The sequence below is a fragment of the Phyllobates terribilis genome, unplaced genomic scaffold (assembly GCF_046119375.1).
Source record: "Phyllobates terribilis strain yellow unplaced genomic scaffold, ASM4611937v1 Scaffold_7__3_contigs__length_470593459, whole genome shotgun sequence".
NCBI classification, from domain to species: Eukaryota; Metazoa; Chordata; class Amphibia; order Anura; family Dendrobatidae; genus Phyllobates; species Phyllobates terribilis.
In genome coordinates this window covers 63,430,988-63,445,715 of record NW_027362767.1, presented here as the reverse complement: position 1 = coordinate 63,445,715, position 14,728 = coordinate 63,430,988, and the positions used below count along the sequence as shown (strand labels likewise).

Genomic DNA, 14,728 nt, shown 5'->3' with positions numbered 1-14,728 from the left:
TTTTTCTTTATCTTGCAGCAATATGTAAGCAGGGATGTGACCTACTCCATGGCGGATGTTCTGTTCCCGGAGAATGCAAGTAAGTTTTTTGATAGGTTATTTTTTTTTTTTTTTGGATCTCCTCTTTTTATATGGGTTCTCATTGCATTTCTTCTCATGTAATATCTGTTGCAAATTTCTGAACATTTTTCAATAAAAAAAATGAGTTATTGCTTAACATGGTTTTAAATTGGTCAAGTCCTTTTTTTTTTTTTTTTAGTCTGGGATGTGGCAGACTATGATTCATGCTTTGTTTTGCTGGAGACCTATAATTGCATCCTATCCCCCTGATATGGATTCCTGGAGCATTGCCACTTTTTGTTTATCAGATGAAGCCTCAAAATTGAATAATGAGAAGGATTGTCATGGTTCATATCGTTCTTGCTGAGCTGGTTGTCTTGTATTTGGCTGTTTCCATTGACTTCTGACTTTTTAAACTTTTTTTGAGATTTTCTGAAATCTGACCTATTTGACACATTTCATGTTCCTATACCACTTCTTTCTTTCCCTCTCCAATTCATAGATGTTTGTGTGTAATTGATACTGATGCATACATTTTGGTTTCTCTGCTCTGGATCACCTTTACTTTCTTGTCTTTGAATATATTCTGTTTTTGCCCCATGTTTGTGACTGTACCTGAAGACCTGGATTCTGATGGAGCAATATACTATAATCACGGAGTCAGAGGCACTTTTTTACTGCCTGGCCTTGATTCATTCCTGAGAATCTGCCTCCAGAGGTTATTTTAAATGATGGGGATGGGAGGGGGGGGCATTACCAGTGTGAGACATGTAATGACTGACAGTCTGTTCTCATAATCACTGCATAGCTGTGTGTGATTAGAACACTTCATTATCCATCTCACAGGCTGTCAGTGTGGGAAAAAGTTAGTACAGCAGAGCTGACAGCACTTTGAGAAGAAAACTACAAATGTGCTTGTAATGAGACAAGCTCCTCTCTGCTGTACTGTTATAATCACACACAGCTTTGCAGTGATCCGGAGAGCAAAGTGTCAGTCGTTACATCTCTCACACTGGTAACGTCCCATTTCATTTAAAATTGGCTCTGGAGGCAGATTCTCAGGAAGATCTTTGTCCGGCCCATAGATCATAACGGCTCATTCACATATAAAGAAAATCGTGAATTTCTCTGGATCTCAGATCGCAGATACCTTGATATAATTTTATGCCCGTTATAGACAGTTCACCAGAGTTGATCCTACTAATTAGATTCCCTTTAAAGCCCCCCACTAAGTAGTAGTATGTGGGGAAAACCTGACAGTGAGCAGGTTCCCTGCAGCACCCCCCGCAGGAGAAATTAAGCATTACAGTTTCCATTCACATCAGTGGGCTGTCTGTGTAATACGGGACAGGTCCTCCAGAGCGAGAGATGCTTTTGAAAAATGTATAAGAAAAATGGGTTTCCTAAAAAGAATCAACCCCTCTGAAGAGCTCAAGTAACTTCACTCGAATCCTTGAAAATAGGGTTTGTTTTAAGAAATCAATATTTTGTTGAGTTCAACTTGTCGAAACAATGATCAACCTTCAGCTCATCTGTTGAAATCTTTTGAGCATGTAAGTGGCTAGCGAATATTGTCTTACAAGAGGACTTATCAATAGTCAGGTCTTTTGGAGCAATAGCTCCTACAACTCCGGACACTCGGCATTGCTTTGATCCCACCATTGATTTGTTTCTCTATGACCTGATTAACATCTGGCCCATCGGCAGCCGCAAGTGTAGCATCGGCCACGTTCATCTTGCCACTTCGTAGGTCTGAAGAAGGGAGCTGATTACTGTATCTTCTTAATCTCCTGCTACAAGTATTTGTGAACCTCTGGATGTTGGACACAACCTGAAACCCAATTGTCTCCTACAATGAACCATTTATAGTTGTGTTTTTTTTTCTTTAGCTTTGTTATGCTATACGTTGCTTTATATTGGTAGCGTGCTCATACAGTAGGTGCCTTTTTCTTGTAACCCATTCTGGCAGCCATTTGTCAGCACATGCTTTGTATGGCGCAGACGCTGATATTTTCAGATGCTTGTGTAGTTGTTTTGGTGTCTTTTTGATTTCTTGTACATTATTTGGACTCTTAGGCTGTTTTTATATTAATGCATGTTGTATCATGCAGCATTATCCAAGATTTAAGGGGGGCAATGTTCCCCAATATTCAGCTAAGTTTTTAAGAAATTGTGGCTCCCATCCTAGACTAGCTCGGGGCTCCAGATATGTTGGCTATGCAATGCCATGTCACTCATGAATCTGAGCATGCTTGGTGATGGCCCTATGGCAGAAATGGCGGAATAGTATTTTTACCCTATATACGGAGGACATGCATGTTATGTACCGTATCTTTCTCCTGTCATTTTCTAGATTAAGAATATCCAAAGTACGCATTGTCTTCATTCCTCAGAACCCTATTCCGCTCCATTTCCTTCCCTTGTTTCAGTACTTTCCTTGTATTCAAGGTGCCAGCTGGTTGTAAGGATGCAATGTAAAGAATGACTTTGTACCCCCGTGAAATTCCGTCTCGCAGTCCCTTCCTCCCCGCTTCAAGGACGGCGTATTCCACATCTAACAATTGCTTTTGGTTCAGACATAGAAGTTTGGAGCCTGATGAGGTCGCCCAGACTACACAAAGGCTATTTGTGTCTCTACATTATTGTGTGTATTACAATTTTATTGTTTTTATTTTGAACAAAAAAAATATAAATAAAATTTTTGACAGTTGTCCAAAGATTGCAACCCATAACGACAGCCATAGGCATAGTCCCCCATGCCATAAGTGGCCTGTGAGTTTGCTTTATTGTGCATAATTGCTAGAGATGAAAAATTGTACTCGCGCTGCCCTTGTCAGGCGTCCGCTCCTCCGTGGCAGCCAGTTTTCACTTCTGCTCCCGGCATCCTGGGCACCACAGGATAGTTTCCCTCCATCCTCTTCACGTATATCCTCCCTCTCTCCTTACCCTGCCTGTGTCAAAAATGAAATGGGTTAAATAGTGTCATAAACAAATTTTTGATCTTTAAAAAACTATTTTTTTTGTTTAATCCATTCTGAAAATGTTGATGATTAGCCAATTTGTCAAAGATATGTATGATGTCTGGGGCAGCTTCCATTGCAAATCACTAAAAATGTTGTCTTAGAGTGCTACTTGCTATTATTTTGTCCATCACTGTATTATAATACTTTGGGGTTAGATGATTTTGGTTGTTACTGCTGCTTTTTCGATCCTTTCATAGATGCCTCCTTAACAGCACCACCAGTAGGGTCAGCACTATTACAGGTGTGTAAGGATGGCATGAAGTGTAAACCTAAATCCTAAGATGATAGTGATGGCGGCGTCGCTTGCAACTATAAGGGGGAACATTTTAATAGGAGTCTGGCAGCACAAAATTACTGTTCAAACCAAGCATAGGAGTTCAGTGCACCCTTGGTGTAGCTAAACAATTCACTGCACCTTTCCATTTACTTGATATACATCTTTCTCCACCTTCGTCTGATTGTAGAGCTGTCCATGGAGTAGGAGGTAGGTGGGAAAGTGCATTGAACTGTTTGGGCACACCAAGGGTGCACCGGTTTGAACAGTCATTTTGTGCTGACGGACTCTCTTTAGATCCTTGTCTAAGACGTACTCTTAAATTTGGTTTTACAGTATTAGAAAAACATGGCTTCTTTCTTGGTGGCACACATTTTGTGATTGCTGTTATTGCAGCTTTAATGAAGTCAAACCTGAGATGCAATACCAATTACAGCCTGTAGACAGTGGTGGTGCTATTTTTGGAGTGTAGCAGCCATTCTTTTAATGTTATACTGCGCATTCTAACTGTTTTGGGGATCTTTTCCTTAGACCGCAGCATTGTAGCCATTGTTCCCATGTTGTATTGAAGGCAATATACCTGATTTATAAAATAAAGTCTGGAAATACCTAGTTCCTAATCACACGCAATTTGAACTGGCTCATTACTAGTTTTATGTGTAGGATCTGGTGTGAGATGAGGTCAGGCTAACAAATGATGATGTTTCTGACTTTCGTGCATGTGTCTAAGAGACCATCTACGGTCCAAGACGTCACTACAACAATACGATGTGGGAGGACAGTGACAGAGAGAAACCCTATTCTGTCCCCTCCTGGCGGCCTATACCGTGACATGGGACTTGTGTAAATCCCTTTGTTTCCGATAAGGAAGTCAAATTAAAGCTGGCCCATCACCTGTAAAATTAGGACACAACAGACTTCCCGTGCGAGAGGAAGTCCACATTTACTCTTCCTAGATAATGGTAGAACAGCCGGACTTAACACGTAGTGACCCTTTGATTCATAAACATTGTGTTCCTCTAAAAATAAAAAATGTTGTATCACTGAGGAATGTGGGAATCCTGTGCCGCTCTAGGCTCGCTACGAAAACTGGACATTTAGAGAGGTGGGTTATTTTTGTTTTTTTCAAAAGATGTTTTGGAGTTTTTAAACATATTTGCTTGTTGGAGTTAATACTGGAGGTTTGACTAAAGCATTGGATACAGCATCTGAACCTGATTCCAGGCTTTTTGCACATAATAATATTATTCACATTAAAGTGCATAGGCCTCCCATTGTACCTCCGATCGCATTCAGAGGCATTTTTATTTTTTGGCTTGCTCCTTCGTGTACAGTATTGTATGGACCCATTGACATCTTGAAGCATTGCATATAGGGAGGGAGGGTCTGTAAATACAGCATCTAGCGGACCCTAAATCTCAGCATGGTTAATTCTGGGTTTTACAGGGTCCTACATAATTATAATAAGGTCTTAATACGGTGGCTCAGTGGTTAGCAGCGCTGGGGTCCTGGGTTCAAAGCCCAAGGACAACATCTGCCAGGAGTTTGTATGTTTTTCCATGTTTCCTATGGGTTCTCTGGTCTCCTCCCACACTCCAAAGACCAACTGCTAGGGAAAGTAGATTGTGAGCCCCAATGGGGACAGCGATTATGTCTGTACAGTGCTGCAAAAATTAGTGTTGCTATGTAAGCAAGTAAGTGGGGACTTTTTTCTTACAGCAGAGCTCAGTTTGTGATATGTCACACATGGTGCCCGAGGACATCTTTTTATATAAAGTTGTTGGCCACCGCTAAAGATATTTAATGGCCAAACCTGAGGATAGACTATCAATAAAAAAAGGATTGCGATGGTGCGACACTCGACAGCACCGCTGGATGGAAGTTCTCGGATGCTGCCAGATCACAGCAGCTCCATCGTGTGTATAGTATGTATGTGGTTGGGTATTACAGATCCACTCCCTAGCCAAATGATGGAGCGGCTGTATTTCAGCAGCATCCAAGTACTTCGGGCTGGCGCCGGTAATAGCTGGTAGGTTGGGTTACACCACCCGGCAACAAACGCCGATCAGATTTTGATGGCCTGTACTAGGTATAAGTCATCAATTTGAAAGTAGTGGCCAGCCCCTTTTTATAGGTTTATTCCCAACATCACTTACCCCACTTCTAGGCCCCCCATCTTTTCCAAGATTTGTGCTTGGATCTGCTCCAATGGACTAATGCGATTGCCGTACTTGCCATTCTCTTTGGGACTGCCATAGATGGCAAAGTACAGCGCTGGATATTCATGAATGAATGAATCTGACGACCATAGAGTAAAATTAGAAATTAATTGGAGATGCGCACCTTTTAGAAATTGTCTAAGATGTAAATCGACTACTCCAATTTTTCTTTTGTAAAATTAGAGTATGTATTGGGCTGTGAATATCTTCACCCCTCCTATTTAAGCCCAGTCTCGCACTTTTTTTTTTTTTATGTCAAGGGCTTTAGAAAAAGGGTAAAAAGGCACAAATGTTTACACAAATTATGTCTTGAACGAACATATACAACTTTTTAACTTCACAAATGGCAGAAGGCCTGTCATAAATTCCTCCCTAGTGGGGTTTTACATGGGACTGCAGATAAAGGCTACTTGTTTGTATCTGTTAGGAAGCACAGAAGAGAGGTAAATTATGGAATGTTTCTTTCTTTTCTATCTTTCTGATCTTTGTGTATTCACTATGTTCTTCCTTTTCTATGTGAATAAATGAAGAAAATCTTGCATTGGAGCGGTTTTGAGGGTGTCTGTGTGATCAGGGAATGTACAATATAAAAGCACAGCGTGAATACATAACACTCATTGTATGGAAAAGGTTCCCAAAATAACTGCAGTTAAAACTGACAAGACAGCTGTGTCTTCACCCACCCCCAGGCCCTGAAATAACACTTCCACTCTTTAGAAAAACAAATTGGCTAACCTCGTGCCAATCCTGCCCAAAAGCATCCGCAGAAATGTGCTTTATAACAATTTTGGATGTAAAATGCTGTAATACTCCTAATTATAGCCGTATTTTTCTGGTACGGATTTGATTTCATGTTTCTCACATAGGCTGCCAACGGTACGTCTGGTACGTAACGGTCAGGTTTAGGTTCTCTAGGTACAGAAGTTGCAACAAACGGAAGACAACGTCTAGGACCGGTATATTGATGACCTCTTCATAAGATAGGTCTTCAATATCCGGTCAGTGGAGGATCTGACAATGAGCATGCTCAACTATCAGATGTTACAAGGTCTCGCGGCCTCCAGAAGTAGACAGTATGTGAAGTCAAAACACCACTGCTCTGTATGCTTTATAGTGGCCATTCTGTGCTATTGCTCCTATTGAAGTGAATGGGATGTGAAGTGCAGTACCAGAGATGACCACTACAGTGTAACGAGGGGTGGGGTTTCCGAACAATCTGTGTACTTCCACAGCTGATCGAAACTGCCAACTTTCAGACCGCCACCGATTTTTGGTAATGATGACCCAAGTGCTGGACAACACCTTTAATTGCTAAAAGTTATACTGGTTCTGCATCCACATGGAGACATTTTTTCAATAAATCTGTCACAACCGTCTCTCTGGAACAGATTTGGCACCTGTGGTCTTCTTCTTCTTTTTTATTTATTTTTTTATCATCTCACAGGAGCCACATAGTAACACTGCTGTTGGGAGCCGAAAAGTTTCCCACTAATGAGTCAGTTTCTCAGTGCACTGTAAAATGGGTAATTTCCCTCCCAGGGTTTTTTTCCCCCACTTTTCTCTGAAGAGGCAGTTTGTATATAAGAGTTGCCATTCCTCAGTGCAAAGCAAGAGATCTGATTTGCTGGGGTCTAAGGGAAACGTCTTTGTGGAGAGTGACCGTAATGGCATGCTAGTGCAAGGAGACTTGTAGGCCATTCAGTGCTCTTCTGGGAAATTAAAAATGCAAATTCCCTTTTCCACTTTTGTTATCAATATAAAATGCACCTAATTTTTTACTTTTGTAACTTTTTGTCCTAGGTGCCACTATGGCTGGCAGGGCGACTACTGCAACAAGTGTCTTTCGTACCCGGGCTGCCTCCATGGGAGTTGCCGCTCACCGTGGGAGTGCAAATGTGAGACCAACTGGGGTGGACTTCTCTGTGATAAAGGTACATTTCGGGAAGATACCTACTTTGCTAAATATCCTACTTTATGACTTCCTTGAATGCAGTGGTATTGCTACACTGACCCACGACTCTTACGCTGGTGCCGTTGGTTTGGAGACACGTCAGATCTCATCCTGGCTGACATCTTTGAGATATTGTAGGTGTTTTAGTTTGAGATTGTCAAACTAGATTCCCAGTGACGTAATCTGTCCTTGTGTAAAGTGCTGGCTCCGAGTAGAGTACCAGACATCCAATATCCCTCAGATGTGTAGAATTTCTAACCTTTCATTAAGTTTTCATACGAGTCTGGCAACTTTACTTAAGTTGGTCGTCAATGAAATCTGATATATCTGAAGATCACCATAGGACAGCATTGCTTGAGACATTAGGTCAAGGCCAAGCAACACAATGTTGGCGGAGCTCAGTTCATCATGATCTCCGGACTATTTTTACGGCATCCCTGGTTGTTAATTTAGCACCACCAATTGTCTCTCGTGTATTCAGCAGCTTTAAAAAGATTGTTGCCTTGACCTCCGTAACTTATTGAGCATTGCTGGGTTATCTTCCACCCTTAGACTCCTGATTATTTTGCGACGCATTTGTCAACCTTCTTTTTGCACACACAATGTTAAGGCCTATACACAGATTAGTTTAGATCGATAGTTTCGGCCAACAGTCTGATGTGTATAGGGGCGCAGGCCGATTGATGGTCAATAGAGATGTTGATTGGACATGTTTCGGACTGCCGATCACATTGTTCTCCTGGAGATAAGACGCCGGCCGTCATGTCAGTCGGCAGCTTTCTCGTAGAGCAACACGGGTGCGCTCGGCTGAACACTCCCGGTGTGTAAGAAAGTGGGCTGAGAAGGCTGTTGGCTAAACGATCAGCCGAAGCATCGTTCGGCTGGCAGCCATCTAATGTGTGTGTGGTCAGATTTAAAGGTTGGGTAACTCATGAGGATGACATTGGGTAATCTTGGCACATCTGTAGCAAGTCAGGAAAAAATGGTTAATATAAATCTGTACCAACAGTCTTTAGATACCTCCTTACCTTGATAAATGTATTTTGCTTTCCTTTTGTGGTAAAGATCTGAACTATTGTGGAACCCATCATCCATGTCTAAATGGAGGAACCTGCATGAACACCGAGCCTGACAAATATCATTGTGCCTGTACGGATGGCTACTCTGGAAAGAACTGCGAAATAGGTAAATTGGATCCCAAAAACAAAAAAGTACCATCTAATGCGTGACTTTCTTTTCTTAAAATACTTACCTTTTTGCGATTTCAGAGGAGATGACTTGTATATTTTCACTTTATACAATGTATTCCTATAGTGGTAGTTTTACTAGAGTTTTATATATCAGGTCTCCAAAGTCTACCAGAAATGTCCCAGTCATAAATAATATCCTCTGACCAGAAGACAGAAGATTTATTCTGCTTGCAGATGACCAACTTACTAACACAACCTATGTTTTCTAGCTGAACACGCCTGTGCTTCCAACCCATGTGCAAATGATGGCGTGTGTCATGAAGTCTCCTCTGGGTTTGAGTGTCATTGTCCACCAGGATGGACCGGTCCAACCTGTGCTATCGGTAAGTTAACCCAACATGCGTTAGAGGACATCTTATTGTTTAAGGTCGGAACGATTGTTACCTGTCGTCTCTTGATTGCGACAATTTTTTTTTTTTTTTTTAGGTGGGGGGGGGGGGTAGGGTTGGGGAGTCTCTAACCTAGCCAACCGGATTCTCTGAATGTTGGCAGGAGTGCAAAGTAGTTAAGATTATTAGTCCTTTGCTATTGTGAGTCCACTGCCTACTACATTTGCTGGCTGTGCATGCGGATGAGCCATCGTTAGTATTTGCACCAGTAATTGTTGTGGAGCCTTTTTTTGTGACCATTTTTATTCAATTTTAATTTTTTTTTTTTTAAGCTAGACTTTAGATGTCTCATCTTTTATCTACATAATTTGCCGGTTAGTGGGTTAAATAGTACAAATTAATGGTAAATATGCATGTACAGTATGTGTTTATGAATAGAAATATATATTAAAAAATGTTTTTCTTTAATTTTCTTCTTCCTGTCAATTGCAGACATTGATGAATGTTCATCTAACCCTTGTGCTAGTGGAGGAATTTGTAAAAACCTTATTAATGGCTTTGAGTGCATTTGTCCTCCTCAATGGGTTGGGACCACCTGTCAGCTGGGTAAGTCACTTGGAAATCTAGACATAATATTCCTTTGCCATCTTCTGTAGCGACATAGAGTAGCTTCTTCAAACAATGCATTTGACGACCCTTCACACACATTTCTTACAGTTCTATTACTTTACTGAAATCCCGTCAAAACTAAAGATATCCAAAGTCCAATCCTTCTTCATGCAGTTTCTAAGATTTTATTAATCTTGCATTCATTTTTTACCTAATGAGTGTTTTATTAATTGTGGGGTTTTTGTTTGTTTTATTTCAGAATTTAGCTTAACTGGTGATGGGGCTTTTTGTGAAGCTTGTAAACTAACTATTTTTGTTTGTAAATATGCATTAATATTAATTTATTGCCTTGTCTTCATATGGGGGAGAAAAAGGAGTACACCAAGAAATAAAACCCAGAATTAGATTTTTTTTTTTCCACTTATTTTTCATATTTGTAATTTTTTGGAAACTCTATTAAGAGCAAAGTCTGACTTCTTCTTGCTTGGTGGTCTAGTTTTTCACTCTAAGCAGTTAGCCCTCACTATTCTAAAGAAAAGATGGTAGTAATTGCAGATTTTGTGCTCTGTCTAGAAGACCTAGGGGCAACAATGGCGCCTTTCCCCTCGCTGAGCGCACTCCGCTCCCCCCCATCCCTCTCCTCGCCAAGCGCACTCTGCTTCCCCCCGTCCCTTGCCGAGTGCACTCTGCTCCCCCCCCGTCTCTCTCCTCACCAAGCGCACTCCGCTCTCCTCGCCAAGCGCACTCTGCTTCCCCCCCCCCATCCCTCTCCTCGCCAAGCTCACTCTGCTTCCCCCCCGTCCCTCGCCAAGTGCACTCCGCTCCCCCCCGTCCCTCTCCTCGCCAAGCGCACTCCGCTCCCCCCTGTCCCTCTCCTCGCCAAGCGCACTCCGCTCCCCCCCGTCCCTCTCCTCGCCAAGCGCACTCCGCTCCCCCCCGTCCCTCTCCTCGCCAAGCGCACTCCGCTCCCCCCCGTCCCTCTCCTCGCCAAGCGCACTCTGCTTCCCCCGTCCCTTGCCGAGTGCACTCTGCTCCCCCCGTCCCTCTCCTCGCCAAGCGCACTCTGCTCCCCCCGTCCCTCTCCTCGCCAAGCGCACTCTGCTCCCCCCGTCCCTCTCCTCGCCAAGCGCACTCTGCTCCCCCGTCCCTCTCCTCGCCAAGCGCACTCTGCTCCCCCCGTCCCTCTCCTCGCCAAGCGCACTCTGCTCCCCCCGTCCCTCTCCTCGCCAAGCGCACTCTGCTCCCCCCGTCCCTCTCCTCGCCAAGCGCACTCTGCTCCCCCCGTCCCTCTCCTCGCCAAGCGCACTCTGCTCCCCCCGTCCCTCTCCTCGCCAAGCGCACTCTGCTCCCCCCGTCCCTCTCCTCGCCAAGCGCACTCTGCTCCCCCCGTCCCTCTCCTCGCCAAGCGCACTCTGCTCCCCCCGTCCCTCTCCTCGCCAAGCGCACTCTGCTCCCCCCGTCCCTCTCCTCGCCAAGCGCACTCTGCTCCCCCCGTCCCTCTCCTCGCCAAGCGCACTCTGCTTCCCCCCCGTCCCTCGCCGAGCGCACTCTGCTTCCCCCCCCGTCCCTTGCCGAGTGCACTCTGCTCCCCCCGTCCCTCTCCTCGCCAAGCGCACTCTGCTCCCCCCCCGTCCCTCTCCTCGCCGAGCGCACTCTGCTCCCCCCGTCCCTCTCCTCGCCGAGCGCACTCTGCTCCCCCCGTCCCTCTCCTCGCCGAGCGCACTCTGCTCCCCCCGTCCCTCTCCTCGCCGAGCGCACTCTGCTCCCCCCGTCCCTCTCCTCGCGCACTCTGCTCCCCCCCGTCCCTCTCCTCGCCAAGCGCACTCTGCTCCCCCCCGTCCCTCTCCTCGCGCACTCTGCTCCCCCCCCGTCCCTCTCCTCGCCGAGCGCACTCTGCTCCCCCCGTCCCTCTCTTCGCCGAGCGCACTCTGCTCCCCCCCGTCCCTCTCCTCGCCGAGCGCACTCTGCTCCCCCCGTCCCTCTCCTCGCCGAGCGCACTCTGCTCCCCCCGTCCCTCTCCTTGCCGAGCGCACTCTGCTTCCCCCCCGTCCCTTGCCGAGCGCACTCTGCTTCCCCCCCGTCCCTTGCCGAGCGCACTCTGCTTCCCCCCCGTCCCTTGCCGAGTGCACTCTGCTCCCCCCCGTCCCTCTCCTCGCGCACTCTGCTCCCCCCGTCCCTCTCCTCGCCAAGCGCACTCTGCTCCCCCCGTCCCTCTCCTCGCCAAGCGCACTCTGCTTCCCCCCCGTCCCTCGCCGAGCGCACTCTGCTTCCCCCCCCCGTCCCTTGCCGAGTGCACTCTGCTCCCCCCGTCCCTCGCCGAGCGCACTCTGCTCCCCCCCGTCCCTCTCCTCGCCGAGCGCACTCTGCTCCCCCCCCGTCCCTCTCCTCGCCGAGCGCACTCTGCTCCCCCCCGTCCCTCTCCTCGCCGAGCGCACTCTGCTCCCCCCCCGTCCCTCTCCTCGCCGAGCGCACTCTGCTCCCCCCCCGTCCCTCTCCTCGCCGAGCGCACTCTGCTCCCCCCCGTCCCTCTCCTCGCCGAGCGCACTCTGCTTCCCCCCCCGTCCCTCGCCGAGCGCACTCTGCTTCCCCCCCCGTCCCTCGCCGAGCGCACTCTGCTTCCCCCCCCGTCCCTCGCCGAGCGCACTCTGCTTCCCCCCCGTCCCTCGCCGAGCGCACTCTGCTTCCCCCCCGTCCCTCGCCGAGCGCACTCTGCTTCCCCCCCGTCCCTCTCCTCGCGCACTCTGCTCCCCCCGTCCCTCTCCTCGCGCACTCTGCTCCCCCCGTCCCTCTCCTCGCGCACTCTGCTCCCCCCGTCCCTCTCCTCGCGCACTCTGCTCCCCCCGTCCCTCTCCTCGCCGAGCGCACTCTGCTTCCCCCCCCGTCCCTCGCCGAGCGCACTCTGCTTCCCCCCCCGTCCCTTGCCGAGTGCACTCTGCTCCCCCCGTCCCTCTCCTCGCCGAGTGCACTCTGCTCCCCCCGTCCCTCTCCTCGCCGAGTGCACTCTGCTCCCCCCCCGTCCCTCTCCTCGCCGAGCGCACTCTGCTCCCCCCCGTCCCTCTCCTCGCCGAGCGCACTCTGCTCCCCCCCCGTCCCTCTCCTCGCCGAGCGCACTCTGCTCCCCCCCCGTCCCTCTCCTCGCCGAGCGCACTCTGCTCCCCCCGTCCCTCTCCTCGCCGAGCGCACTCTGCTCCCCCCGTCCCTCTCCTCGCCGAGCGCACTCCGCTTCCCCCCCCGTCCCTCGCCGAGCGCACTCTGCTTCCCCCGTCCCTCTCCTCGCGCACTCTGCTCCCCCCGTCCCTCTCCTCGCCGAGCGCACTCTGCTCCCCCCGTCCCTCTCCTCGCCGAGCGCACTCTGCTTCCCCCCCCGTCCCTCGCCGAGCGCACTCTGCTTCCCCCCCCGTCCCTCTCCTCGCGCACTCCGCTCCCCCCGTCCCTCTCCTCGCGCACTCCGCTCCCCCCGTCCCTCTCCTCGCCAAGCGCACTCCGCTTCCCCCCCGTCCCTCTCCTCGCCAAGCGCACTCCGCTTCCCCCCCCGTCCCTCTCCTCGCCAAGCGCACTCCGCTTCCCCCCCCGTCCCTCTCCTCGCCAAGCGCACTCCGCTTCCCCCCCCGTCCCTCTCCTCGCCAAGCGCACTCCGCTTCCCCCCCCGTCCCTCTCCTCGCCAAGCGCACTCCGCTTCCCCCCCCGTCCCTCTCCTTGCCAAGCGCACTCCGCTTCCCCCCCCGTCCCTCTCCTCGCCAAGCGCACTCCGCTTCCCCCCTGTCCCTCTCCTCGCCAAGCGCACTCCGCTCCCCCACCGTCCCTCTCCTCGCCAAGCGCACTCTGGTTCCCCCCCCCGTCCCTCGCCGAGTGCACTCTGCTCCCCCCCCCCCCCTGTCCCTCTCCTCGCCAAGCACACTCCGCTTCAACCCGTCCTTCCCGAGCCAAGCACAGTCAACATACATAGTGATAGTTTTAGAGCCCACCCCCCCCCCCCCCCCCCGATGGAGATTCCTTTCTTACAATGTCATTCCATTAACCATTGGATCTTTTTGGTGTGCTGAAAAATATAGTTTTTACATAAGTTCTTCACTCCCCCCTCCCCCCCCTACCATGGCTGCTCCCGTTCATATTTCCTCCCCAAGAAATGCATCGTAGAATAGATAACCTTCTACTTTTTTGGGTTGGATATTAACACAGCATGAAGTTACTAGATGTTGCATTTGGCTAATCCAGTAGATGGGGATGATCTGCATGAAATGTCATTTATTTTTCTTAATTTGCTACTAGCCTATTAATATGCCGGTGTTTTCTGCTTGGTGCCTGGGAACCTGTGTAATGGTGTGTACTTTTTTTTTTTCTTCTTTTTTTTCTTTCTTTTGTCTTGTTTCACAGATGCTAATGAGTGTGAGGGAAATCCCTGTGTTAATGCTTATTCTTGCAGAGATCTGATTGGTGGATATTACTGTGACTGCATTCCAGGATGGACAGGAAAAAACTGTCACATCAGTTAGTATTGACTGGTTCATTCTCCACTCTTACCCCAACCGTATCCATTCCCAGCCAACGTCCTTCTCACCTTATTGTCTATGCATTGTGTGTGCGCTCTCAGGGTGCAGGAGAGTTGAGGGTATGTTCACACATGGCAGATTTTTTTTTTTTTTTTTTTTTGCAGGAATTTTTGAGGCACAAACAAACCCCATTCAGTCTGCCATGTGTGAAAATGACCTAAAACTACCCAAATGTGTAATAAACATATTTGAAAATCGATTCTTTGCTTTCAAAAAGATTTAAAAAATTCACTAGTAAAAATAAGACCTTTTATTCATGTTTTACAAAAATCCTGACTTATTTGCAATGTTGGTCAAGCCTTAACTTTATTCATTGAGTCAGCCTTATCTGGAAATGGGGTTTTGTGAAAGCAGTGTAAAAAAAAAAAAAGTCCATGCCCCCATTTCTCCTCCAGGAAATGGCTCCACCATTGTTCAGGTCTGGTATTGCTGCTCAGTCATTCATGTAAATAGGACTGAGCTG

General features: G+C 48.0%; 1 protein-coding gene across 4 annotated transcripts in view; it reads left to right on the top strand.

Annotated features, from left to right (window-relative positions):
* JAG2 (jagged canonical Notch ligand 2) overlaps positions 1-14,728 on the top strand; it is a 62,944-nt gene that overhangs the window by 30,214 nt on the left and 18,002 nt on the right. For 2 of the 4 annotated variants that reach the window (XM_073638661.1, XM_073638660.1), the window contains exons 5-10: positions 19-79; positions 7,377-7,507; positions 8,593-8,712; positions 8,987-9,100; positions 9,599-9,712; positions 14,090-14,203. In XM_073638661.1, the coding sequence (XP_073494762.1) occupies positions 19-79; positions 7,377-7,507; positions 8,593-8,712; positions 8,987-9,100; positions 9,599-9,712; positions 14,090-14,203 (654 nt within the window). The remainder of the gene's footprint in view (positions 1-18; positions 80-7,376; positions 7,508-8,592; positions 8,713-8,986; positions 9,101-9,598; positions 9,713-14,089; positions 14,204-14,728) is intronic. The other 2 variants (XM_073638663.1, XM_073638662.1) reach the window with 1 other exon arrangement.